This window comes from Pelecanus crispus, chromosome 10, assembly GCF_030463565.1.
Source record: "Pelecanus crispus isolate bPelCri1 chromosome 10, bPelCri1.pri, whole genome shotgun sequence".
NCBI lineage: Eukaryota > Metazoa > Chordata > Aves > Pelecaniformes > Pelecanidae > Pelecanus > Pelecanus crispus.
The window spans coordinates 353,881-367,044 of NC_134652.1; the positions used below are offsets into that span (position 1 = coordinate 353,881).

Below are 13,164 nucleotides of genomic sequence, written 5' to 3' on the forward strand. Positions count from 1 at the left end.
ATTCTGGAAAGTTACACCCAAACCTAGCTAAGAACTTCACATTCAATCCTTAATATTACATAGAAAGAAGGGATTATAGGAGTAACAAAGTGAAACTGCTAATACATGTGCTATATAGTATGCTATATATCTGTATCCAGGATGGCACTGCTATATATTATTTATTATATAAATGTTGGTTGTTGATGTACACAACTAAACCTGCTAAGACTCCAACACTAACTGCTGATATGGCACTCTCAAGCATTCATATTGGAAAGTATATTTAGCGTAAGTTTTGGTCAGGTTTATAAATTATTTATATATCTGTGTATATATACACATACATACATATATATATACACACATATATATGTATGTACAGAAAGCAGCTGCTGTGTGATTCAAAAACCATGTAACATGGCAGTATAGTAAATATCATGAGAAAAAAATTATAAAAATGAAAAACAAAATACTAAAACTGAAACACAAACCATAAGCCTTGGTCAACAAAGAAAATACCATTTAAAACCATCAATATCTCTATCTATACAATCCAATGTACAAAACCCCAAAGTGGTAAAGATGTATCATGTTAGGCATGACACCTTTAAAAGTTTATAATATGCTGAAATAGCTTTTCCACATTGACAAACACTTATTAAAAGTTGAAAGTTGTGAAATCTAAAATACATAACATCTCTGCTGTCTATTTAGAGTTTTGGCAACAGAATTGTGACATATATATAAAAAATAATTCCACGTTTCTACTTGATGTCACATGAACATACAAGACAGTGAGGTATGTGAGGCTTTTCTCGAACAGAGTCCAGATGCTGAAGCATAGTGTACGATCAGCAGTCTAAAAATGTGGCACTCGGGACTTGATTTATCAATACAGTTGTTACGATTATGTATCTCGGTATACTGCGTATTCCTTCCCCTCCTTGCTACAGTGTGGTTTCACGGAAAATCTTCTCATTTCGTAGGCATCTTTTTCCTGTTGCAGAATTGGCATTTTTTTAAAAAGAAAAATAAACACAGGGGAAATGATGTAGAAAATATAAACGTAAAGGAAAAAAATGATATTTACCACCACATCACTGCACGACACAACACTTGTGCACATTTGCAATAGGTTTACCTGCCCCAGCAGCTATTCGAAAGGACAGGAACACAGGCTGCAGCAAGTTAGGGAAAAAAGGAAGTTACACATTTTAAATATAAACATTTTTTATTACAGTCAGTAGTAAACACAACAAAAATTCCTCTACGACTGGAAACAAAATGATGCAATGATTTCTTGGATTAATCTAACTACAAAATGCACAAGAGAACTACATCAGCTGCTTACAGGTCTCTGCTCCCATTGAAATCTAAGGAAAAATTTGCCAGTGGTTTCTGCAGGAAGAGGACTGGGTCCCATACACAACTCCCTTTTATCACAGAACTAGCTCCACTGAAAGCGCCATGCTAAAAAAAATTGATGTTAATTACACTGGTGACAAAGGAAACAAAAATTACTGTTTCCGAACTGGCTGTCCTTCAGCTGCTGACTAACTTTTCATTTTACTGGAGAAGTTAGTAAACTTCTGTATTTTAAAATCTGACTTGGATGATTCTTGGCCAAATATCTTAAGTGCATTCTTCCTTAGAAAAACAACAGTCTGTCTCGTAAGAACTCTGACCATGAAAGTAAATACAGGTATGTATTTGTGGATGTGGATTTACATGTGTACATGCATACACACATCCACCACTGAACTATCCTTCAAGGCCCGTAGCACTGTCTCTAGGACTGATGCATAACCATTGTTGTACAGTTTACAAGTTTTTGCAAGTTTCTAGTTGAGTTTTTATACAGGTTTTATAGAATTTTTATATAGGCTTTCAGAGGTTACCTCCTACTCCTCGATCATTTTTTTTTTTGAAGAAAGCAAATACTCAGTTTTGCCGTATTTCTGACTTAGCTTTCCATCTGGTATCTTCAGCAGAGAAGATTGTTTATAAAATTCATGTATTTTTCTTCACTTTAACAACTAGTATTTATGTAAGTCTGTATCCTTTCTCTCACTTGTTGCTTAAATACGGAACTGCCAATATGTTATTTTACTAATATGCAGCTAGGCAGCAAATTAACTGAAACTATGTTTTGGAAGCAGTTTTGATAACCTGATGAAAATACTACTGTTTTACAAGACTAGTTGTAAGTGCACAGACAGTTGCTCCTCTTCATTTTGTATTGCATCGTGCTTTCCTTCTAACACACATCATGCTGTTCTTTATTTGATTTCATGCAGCTATCTACTCTAATGTACTGGCTGATTTCAGTTGAATTCAGCTTTAAAACATTTTTGAGGCTTTAAATTAAAAATCGGACAGAGATATAGTTGACCTCAATATAAAATTAAGAGAAACTAGTGCATACATTCTCCTTCCTAATAAAAAAAGACTTAGAAGATACAATACTAAATGTTGAATTTAATTACCTTGTGATCCCCCATGCAGACATTTGGCCCAATGTGGTCATATATTACTATCTTCTCATCATTTTCTGACTAGTTAAAAGAACACAACAAAACACTAGTCAGTTCAAGTATCCTCCAGATTACAGAAACAGAAAGAAATATGGAAATGATTTATGCCAATAGTTCAAACCAGTTTCTGAATGAAATGATATTAACACATCTTTGCTTGGCTTTTCCAGGGAAAGACCACGTAGAATTAATTTTTATGTCCAATACTGCTTGCAGTAATTTGTGCAATTTGTCCACGTAAAATACCTCATGAAGTCACTGCATCTACTCCTTGCTTCTGGGACCTCAAGAAATTTTAGTAACACGTGGACAGATGAAATGAATGACTTGGTTATGATTGCATTCCAGCCTTTTGCCAATGAAATGCAGCTAGCACATTTGGCTAGTCCTTTTTTAAGAACACCACACAATTTTTTTTGAATTAGGTGGGATATATGTTGTTCTTTGAATTAAATGCAATCCACATTGCCTTATAAGAGCATTTGATTTCATCATATAGGTAATTTTAAATGTTCAGAGACATGAATTCATTATTTACAGTTTATGAGCATAATCTTTAACCATGTCTATGAGATACATTTCTTCATCTGAAAAAAACATGAAGTGATTTTAAGAAAATCAGGAGCAAATGAAAGATGACATTCTTTCAGTCTCCATTATGAATTGCTTTTATTTTGTTCCATATTGAACTCTATCCTTATACACTGACTTCTTTAGCATTTGTAGCTTAACGAATAATAAAATGTACTCATCTTTCTGCCATTTCCAATAAAAGTGATTTTGTGAATCTGTTTTGATTCTCTAGCACGGTACTTCAGGAATAAATACAAATACAATGCCATACAAGACAATTTCTTATTATGCTAAACAGTTCCTATAAGCTAATTAAATCTGAATCTGCACACTCTCGAGTCTCTAATACAACCGTAGATGTGCTTTAAACTAGTTGGCAATACTAATTTATTTTGTATGAAACAGTCAAGACTTTCTCATCTGTAATCAGTCAAGTTTGACCGGGCAATAACTTTATATAAACAGTAGCATTTAGGACTATAAAGTTAAAACTGAATTATCTTTAATGCAGTAAGGAAGCTTAAGGTCAGATTTACTTTATAGCACGGTTGTCTGCCAAAAATATAAAAACATAACCTTCTGCATTGTATGCATGAGCACTTTCCAATATTTCAAGATCATAATGCCACTAGCATCGGAAGTGGGGATACATTCATCAAAAGCGACTTGATAATTTACAAAGGCAGCATAAAATTGTGGATTTTCAACTGCATAATCTTTAGACAGATAAACAAATTACAGCGGTGCACAAGCAGAAACAATATACACTTGGCTGAGCATTCATTACTTCATGCTATCAGGCATCAACGCAACTCCCTAGCAGTGGGCAACCTTTGGTGTTTTAGGGCTCAGGAAGCATAAAATAACATGATGGTGAGGTAACCGACCATAGCATGATAGATGATGTTGCATGAAAGCTGTTTACAGCCCCATGTCTGTACAATCTGTAATGCCTACTCTGTAGCTGAACACACTGTACAGTGTGGTAATTTGTGCATGCTGTCCTTTCTTTACATAGGATTAAAATGCAGATTTACTACATTTTTTGTTTGAAATCTAGAATTGCTAAGCCAGAAAAATAAATTCTTTATTTGCCTGTAACAAAAATTAATACAGCAAAATAATTACTTGCATAAGAATTTTCAATAGCTAGTTACAACCAAAAATTCTTTTAAAATTCATGCACATTTATATTTTAAGGATTTGTTAGAGTGTAATCAGTTAATTAAAATTTACTTTTACTTCCTTCACAGTTCCTTTTAAAGCTTCAAAGCTTAAGTCTCTGCAATGGAATAAATTCTCAATGGCAAGGCAAACACTGCTTACTGCGTAGAACCACAAAAACCTGTAAGGTCATTTTGCCCTTTCTTCTATCAGTCCAGCATTCTTTTCTGCTGAATATTTTCATTAAGTTTTATGGGCCAGAATCACAGTTTGTTTTTGAGTTGGATAAGCAAACTCCTTTATTGGTATAGACTCACTGAGTTAAACAACCATGCCGGTTTGGCCTCATCTACATCTGTAATTTTGCATACGCATTTCTGGAGATGTCCCAAACTGCACACTCATAATTTGCAAATGCAAAGCTGCAGAGACAAAATTATAGGCATTTTTAAAATGTAAGCTTTGAATGATCCAACTGACTGGGTTTCTGCTCGTGGAGACTAAGAATTGGGCTAAGTGACCTCACAGTTACAAATTTCTTTAATGCTCTAACTTTGTTTTCCTTTGTTTAATTTTCTCCCATTATATCCAAGTTATACCCCCCTAGATAATCTGAAATAATTCCTTTCCCTCTGTACTGTTTACACTCTTCAAGCCTTTGTGTACACTTCTATCTCCTTATTCATAGCTTAAAAAAAAAAAAATCTTCCCTCATTGGCCACTCTTTTCATGGTTTTAATCCTTTGTTCTTTAGGAATTTCATGGGCGCCAAGTACTATCTGTAATATTTTGGGTAAAGGCTCATTTTTTCGTATGATATTTCTGTGTAAGAAGATCAAATAACATTGATTTTCATGTTACTATTTTACTATAAAGCCTGTATTCCTCTTAGCTTCACTTTTTTTTTTACTAAATACTGCAGTACATGCATTGTCTAAAATTTTGGGCAAAACTGCAGGATACCATGCAGACGCTTCTTACACATTAAAATGTGTGAGGAAGTACATCAAATTGAAATTTGAGTAGCTATGGAAAAAATGTTCTCAGCCTTGCAGTGAGTTATATACTGCAAAGCAAACAGCCTAATCATGAGATAAATAACGCTGATGAGAGAGAGAAACAGAAGGTTATGAACTTCAGGAAAGCAAGGTTCAAGGGTTTACATTAATTTAAACAGAAAATAAAAAGCCATGAAGCTGTAGAATATGGATTTATTTGCAAAGATTATTTTCTGCAATTCACTCCCATTCAACTGTATGAGTTATACGGGAACATACAGACAGGCATATGACTTGGGGCAAATTTGGGTTTGGTAAGTCTGTTACGTAGGAGACAGCCATACAGTCTGATCAGCAAGACAACCTCAATGCAACGGTGCTGAAAAGTCACAGCACGTTCATTCCTGCATTGCACTCACGGCCATGGCTAGCACAGCAGGCAGAAAGGCATGGGTGAGATCTCCTTATGCCATACACCGATTTCCTGATGTGCTCTTGGTCTTTTAGAACAACTGATAGCCAGTGTAAACAGGACGGGTCTCCAGTTGCCGTGAACAAGCACACAGGAAAAAACAGAGGCAGTGGAAGTTGGCATGCGTAACCGGCTGACCAGTGTTTCCAAGGAAAGGAGGAGAGCGGAGCGGAGTAAGGAGGAGAGAAAGAAAACCACAGAAAGGGAAAACTGGAAGGCCCCTGAGCTATATTTATGTCATTTAACCTTGGATAGAGCATCACCAAGTTTACCTTACCTCTATACACTAAAATCCCCAAAGGAACTATATGTTCTAAAAATGTTGCACAATTGTATTTTTAAAGCTCTAATGGGCTGTCTAACTTTAGGCACTTAATTGGTGTACCAAAGTGAGGACCCTACCTGCTGGAGACTCTGTCTTCATTCAGGGACAGCGATAGGAGATTTGGCCCATCTAGGATCTGACATATTCTTGGGAAATCCAGTTCTCACCATCAGCAAGAGGGAACCTAATTCTACCACGCCTGTAACTCGGGCAGCTCAAGCTGTTGCTGTACAGGTTTTTCTTTCAACAGCATTACTCCTCAGTCAGCAGCCACTCCTAGTTATTTTTGTCTGCATCTGTGCTGAATCCTTAGTAAGGGCAGTACTGTTACTTACGTTACTGTACAGTGGACTGGACTGGGGAACTGGTGGAGGGTTTTTGTTTTTCTGTTACTCTTTTTTAAAGCAGGCACAGGTTCCCAGTCTGCTTCACAAACATCCCAGTACAGCACTGACAAGTACAGAAGCAGCGCAGGAGCGACGACAGGCAGGCAGTGTTGGCAGCTCAGATACCGAAAGAAGTTTGTGAAAGCTTGTGCTTTGGTAACTGCCAATGGGTCAACTGGGAAAAATCCACATTCTTGGGTGGAAAGCACTGGAGGCATAACAGTTTATTATTGCCATAGTATGCTGTCTCCAGCTTGGTGAGCGTTTGCTGCAGGCAACAGAAAATTCAAGGACAAGCAGAGGTCTATCAGCCCTACCTACCTTTGTTGAAGACAAACACAACACGGAGGCAGCAGGGTGGCTGCAGGTCCGTACTTACTTTCAGAATGAGCTCCTTGGCAGAGTGGGACATCAGGATTCTGTCGCACCAGGCTGGACATCTCGTATTCATGTACTGCTTTCCCTGGCTGGAGTCCTCACTGTATGGATAACTGCAAAGAAATCACAATCACAACCATCAGCAACTTTTTGCAAAGCAGCCTGAAACCTCTGGCTCAAATGACCACACTAATTAAAAAAATCAACTGGCAAAAAGCAGCTCTTTTAGACACCTCTTACACTTATTTATCTTTCTTTTCTCCTCCCCCCTTCTTTCTCATGTGGTCTTTCTCTATTTCTCTTCTCATACCTACAATCCTACTTCAGGCCAACATGTTAAGACACATACAGTTTCAAAAATCTCACCTCCTACCTTGCATTTTTGCATGCGAGAGTGTTTAAAGACAGCAGACTACTTATCTATGTGAAAGCATGAAAATCAGTTCAACAACTCAAGTACAGAGTAGGCTGTTGGCTATGACTATGGAAAATGAATAGGCAGAAGGTGAAAAAGGAAACCTAGGGAAAAAAAAGGTTCATCTCATGGGATTTCTTTGCATGATTCTCTCAAGGAGAGCTATCTGGGAATAATTTAACAGAAAACAGAGGTCAGAGCACTGGGATCTCTGCAGCTGTACAGAAACCCCACCTGTGCAGATTCTCTAAGGCTGACAGAAAGGAAGATATGACAAGAACGCAGGCTTTTTAGGGGATTTCTTCAGAACCAAGGAATTAGGAATGTGGTTTAAGGAAAATGATGCTGACTACATAAGATTCTGTACCTTTATATGAAATCGTGTTAACAACAAGTAAATTATTTTGTAAAGACATCTGGAATAGAAGCTGATTAAATGGCACTTATGCCATGGGGTCATTATCAGTGTGCTATGGGATCTCCCGTGTATTCTCACTTAGCTTTAAAAGGCAACAGAAAGTGTTTATTTTAACCTACAGAACAGCCTAAAATAATTTAACTCAACGTGCCTGTGCGAGCCCACAGGCTGAAGTTGTCTAAAGCACCTGAAGTGGCGACCTCTGGTTCAGCTGTCAGGAGGCTAAGGCTGAAGTTTTCCTTGTTCTACCCAAATGTTCTCACTAGTTAATACAACAGAACTTTGAATTTGATGATGGCTCATCATGCTGTAAGGCCCACTGTTTTCCCAGACCATCTCTAAAATGGCACGGGTAAGTAGCCAAAGAGTTGTTTTGGAGAAATCCAGAGGGTTTGTAACAGGCTCAATTTCTTGAATATTGGGCCTGAATGAACTGAAGTTTCTCCCTGATAAACATCTTTAAAGAAAACCTGTAAGGCTGGTGCATATTATCTATGTATGTACGTGTGGGTGTATTTAAAATTACATTTGCATTTTATTCTGCTCATCACTGAAGTCATAAAGGAAATACTGAGGTTTTCATGATAAAAAATGTTTGTTAAAATAAAATTTCTGGTATTGTAACAAAAGGGTTTGCATGCTTGAAGAGAAACTTATTTACCACCCTACTTGGTGTGATACTCTGCAACTGAGACATATAGCTTTCTACCAAATAGGTTTACAAGCTACACTGCCATTAAAAAGATTAGCCATGGCAAACATCCAAGAAAAGCGTACTGAACGTATTGGAACAAACCAGTGATCTCAGTACCTTTTCCACCTCATCAAACCTAACAAGACTCATTTTCAAAACATATTATGAGAATTCAATTTGCTGCTTCACTGACATACAGAAGTACAGCTTATTTCTGAGTGTCTGTGAAATATTTTGATGATGTAATACTATTGGTAGTAGAAGCTCTTTGTCTACAATTTAAGGGTTGACTTTTTCTGGTAACCTCTTACTTTAGTTACTCAAGAACCCCACATCACTGAAGCTACTTTTTATGACATACGGTATAAGAATCAATCCATTTTATATAATCCTTCCTTTTACAGCATTAACTATATGGCTTTTAAAGTATGATGTTCCGTACCTGGAATGATCTGTTACTGCTATGTGTTAGAGCATTTCATCCGAGAACCTATATTCTGTGAAATGGTATTTATCAATTTGCTTTATTGATCTCAACATTTTCACAGGGCGAAAACTTCTGCCAATTTTTCACGGTCTTTAGCACTGATCACCCAGTCTAGAAGTTACTGTAGTTTACAAAGATCTCTGACAAATCAGATTTCTAATGGCTGGGACAGAGATGAAAATAAATGCTGCAAAAGGTATCCAGACAAAATGATCTGTAGGTAATAATTTAATACAATGAAGTGGGGCAAGCTCTTTTTATAAGGCAGCATCCTTCCTGCAGGCCAGCAGTGTGGAAGCATTCTGTCTTGCTGCACACTAATGAGTAAGGCTTCTCTCTCCCCACCACCGCCTCCTTGGCTTGTGCAAGTCTCACTCTTAGTGAAATGCTGACATAGAGATAATAAAAAATCCTAACTAGATACACCCCCAAAAAATTAAGGAAAACTATTTGCTCTCCTCCTTCATGCTCTAGAAGGGTCACAAATACTGTGGAATAAGCAGGGTGCTTTTGTAGATGGGCTCGAAAAGTGATCATAGCTAAATATGACTCAAAATTGCTGGGAGGGATTCTTTTTTTGTGACTTAACAGGTTTTGGGGACAGGATAGTTTAGTATTATATGCCATTTATTTTGAATAGATTTTTACAAATAAAAGCTCTGTTGGCGGTTTCTGGAATAAGACTGTCACTGAAGAAATCTTCATGAAACATAGTGCTGAATGTATACTATTCCAGAATAAAACTTTTCAAACAACATACACTCCAGTCATCCTGTTCCATAGTTGAATGAATGAGTGGAATGAAAATAGTGCAACTACTTCCAGAATTGAATCATCTTCTTGTGAACTCTGAAGCTTTTACTTGGTTGGAGCATCTACAAGGGTTTTCTCCCCCTGATCATTTGGTGTCTTACATGATGTTACCTCGTTCAGACGCCTTCCCACCAGCTGGTGGGATTTAAAACCAAACAACAGAAGCAACTGAAAGGGGAGACAGACAGATGGATAAGCATTTCGGGAGCCCAGGCTGATGATTCTGGTGCTGCCGTAACAGAAAGATGTTGCAAAAATCAAAGACACAAGGAAAATGCCCAAAGCCTCAGAAGTGCCACACACACCAGCTCTCAGTTTCAGTCTTGTACACAAAATCTGCCACCAGCGTGCAGCTTTTGGGCGTGCTCCTGCGCTCCCTGCAAACACACGTCTCTGAAATGGGCAAACTTGGCCCCAGAGCCGTGAAGGCTGCAGAGTGCCCAACAGGGTAACTAACAGCAGAGCAGGTATTTCAGAAAAAGCAGGACATAAAGTCACGACACTCATTTTGCTTCTTCCAATACAGCAACTGCCCAGATAGCACAGACTGAGGATGGTACTCAAGAAACTGGAAAATATTTCCACTGACTTCAATGGGCTAACAAAGATACAAGTGTGCTAATGCACGCTTCTATTTCACTATTAACTTTCTGTTCTCTCTAGGGGGGCTTCATTGTTTATGTCCTCTTTTCCTTCCTTTCAACCCCTCTTCTCACCTGCTTCTTTGAAACAAAGGACAGTCCCCTTTATAGAATAATGTAAATTTAAATTTATGTGCATGCAAAAAGCAGAACTATTTTTGTAATACACATCGTCCAAAAGACATTAAGTGTAAGATTGTCTACTATCAAGTGCATTAATATAGCTTTGTTTTGCTGACACCTCCAGCCTCTTTTAACACACCCATTCCAGGCAAGTAAGGAGCTCACAGTTCTTAATTCAAAACTCAGTTAATAATTCTAAGTAACAGATTTTCTGATCTATGATTTTCTGATCTATGAATTGTATGAACAATTACAGGCTTGGTAAAAACAACTGCAGGTTTGATAAAAATAATTTTAGGGACTCTACACCAAATAATCAAATGTTAAAAATTCCAGTATTAATACCCCAGAGGGCAAGCATCATGCCATCTTTCTGTGCATGCATTCTTAGTCTTGACCATCAGAACTGTGACTGTGGCAGAGAAAAAGGGAGAACCAGCTCTCTCAGTCCCATGACTAGAGAGGAAAGAATGTCTTTTTTTTCTCCTTTCAGTAGCATTCTGCCTCAATCATAATCTATCTTGTGCAATGTACAGAAAACAGTGATCTTGGGAATGAATAGTGAGTGCTCATGTAAAAATGATGACATAACAGATAAAGACCTCTAGGTACCACTGAAATATAAATGATAAATAGCTATAATGCTACCACATACAGGTGCTATAGATAAGTTAAGACTGCACACACTTCCTAACTTCAGTATTCAGTATGGTTGCTGACTTTTTTCCACACAAACTATATTATATATATTTAAAAATACAAATGGAGAAATGAGGAATTCCACGTAGAACAACTTTTGTGCCCTGTTTAAAACAGTGGCAAATTTGAAATGTAGGACCTTAACCACTCATGTTAGCTGAATAACTAATAGCCAAAACAGTCTGTAACTCTGTGTGTATGCCAGGCAGTAGTTATGCAAAACATGCTTTGACTGTATATGTCTCTGGATGATGGACAGACAGGCAGTTCTGGAGCTGGAGCATCCATGCGAGAATTTACGCATGTACGATTTATCTCCAGTTGTTCAGGATGTATTTTTATTCAAGATGCTTCTTCTAGCTTCTTTTCCACCTTGTTTCACAAACTTTTGTTTCATTTACACCCATTTATTTAACCAGAAGGATTACCGCCAGGTGGGTTTTCTGAATAAAACTTCCAAAAGGTACTATTAAAGCAACATCATTAATGTAATGCTCGATGTTGTCAAAATTTAACCGAACATTTTGAGGAATTGTTAACTACCTCTGTTAATAAAGAACAGGCTGTCCAATGAACTACTGTATTACAGTTAATAAGGATGAGAGCTACTTGGCAATTGTTTGGGGAAAATAAACCATTAAGAGCATCAGTAATATTACTGCACTACTGCTGTTGACAGGTATTGTCAAAGATGATTGGACACCTTTACAAAAATACTTACTGCAGGGTGAAAAGTCTTCTGACATCATAAACCATCCTGTCAGCAGTGTCTTAACTCGAAACACAAGCCAACAATACTGTGTATATAAATGTCTCCTTAACTGGCATTTCCAGTCAGGAAAAATGCTCCTAATGAACCCTTCTCTTGTGTAAGAATGGATAAAATGCGTTACTGAGATGGGTGAAATGTACTTTCTAACAGGAAACAATTAATTCACTTTGGAGTGCTATTGCCTTTAAAAGCTGTCTGTCACACGCGGTTGTGCTTTCCAGCTCATTGTTGCACATGGTGAACACAGTGCATATGTGCAGCTGCTGCTAACGCGTCTCGGTGTTGCTTTAGGGATCCTGCTTTCTATGGTCAAGACATTTCCAGTAGTCTTGTAGGAAGTGTGACAACACCCACTAGGCAACAGTGGGGAAATTTAAGCTATGTAATCTTGTTTAGTACAATAAAGGTCATTCTGAAAAACTGTGCATCCTATGTCTAGAGTCATATGCAGATGTTTAGGCAAACTTTATCGTGTTTCAGGGATTGAAATGCCTCCTGTTCAAAGACCACTTGTTCTCATCTAGTAACTGTCCCCACATTTTATATCACTGAATTGTTTCTAATACAAAAGATTTGAGGTGGGATGGAATTATAAAGCATCGATGAAAACCGAGCCTTTATGAGGAGAGCTGAGACACTTTTGATTTGGTCCGTTTTATTTCTGAACTTGGGTACGAGTCCTTGCATTTACTAAACCTTCTCTCACCTTTAAGTCTTTCTATTGTCATACAATATTGAGAGGTAACTTCAAAAGGGGAAAAATCCCAATCACTTTTCATCAGAAAATTATTTACTATTTTCAGAGTTTGTAAGAAAATGTTGGACCACTTTAACTCTGACACACTTTGAGATTGTTTAAGATGCATTTACCAGAAGCAAAGACAGTGAATGTAGGCTGCCAGTTCAAGCTTTGGGTACTTTGACAGTTGTAAGACCAAAGTTATAAATAAAAATATTCTGGTATTTTTAATTGACAAGGTCCCAACTCAGCATTAGTGTGAGCTGGTACACGAGTGTGATTTCAATAAAATGTAATTTGACCAATCAAAGTATGACACCTAATTTTTGTCAGCTTCCAGATTGTTAGTTTCTTCCTCCAAATTGAATTACCATTTTATATTTCCCTGAATCTGAAAGGGAGATTTGGGTTCCCTGGTTCTCTTCCTAACAAATGACCCCATGTAATTTATCTTCATATGCTCATCTTAGGCAGCAGATAGTTAAAGCTAAGCAATAAGACACACTGCTGTTTGAATTAAATTAGCTGCTTCATATGTACCAAAATACTAA

The 13,164-nt window shown here is 37.4% G+C and overlaps 1 protein-coding gene across 1 annotated transcript in view; it reads right to left on the minus strand.

Annotated features, from left to right (window-relative positions):
* Positions 1 to 839: 839 nt before the first annotated feature.
* Positions 840 to 13,164, minus strand: part of LOC104028907 (inositol polyphosphate-5-phosphatase A) — a 263,385-nt gene continuing 251,060 nt past the window's right edge. Inside the window, exons 13-15 of the mRNA XM_075717613.1 lie at positions 6,814 to 6,925; positions 2,469 to 2,537; positions 840 to 979 (exon numbers count right to left, since the gene is read on the minus strand). Coding sequence (XP_075573728.1) covers positions 890 to 979; positions 2,469 to 2,537; positions 6,814 to 6,925 — 271 coding nt within the window. The 3' untranslated portion in view covers positions 840 to 889. The remainder of the gene's footprint in view (positions 980 to 2,468; positions 2,538 to 6,813; positions 6,926 to 13,164) is intronic.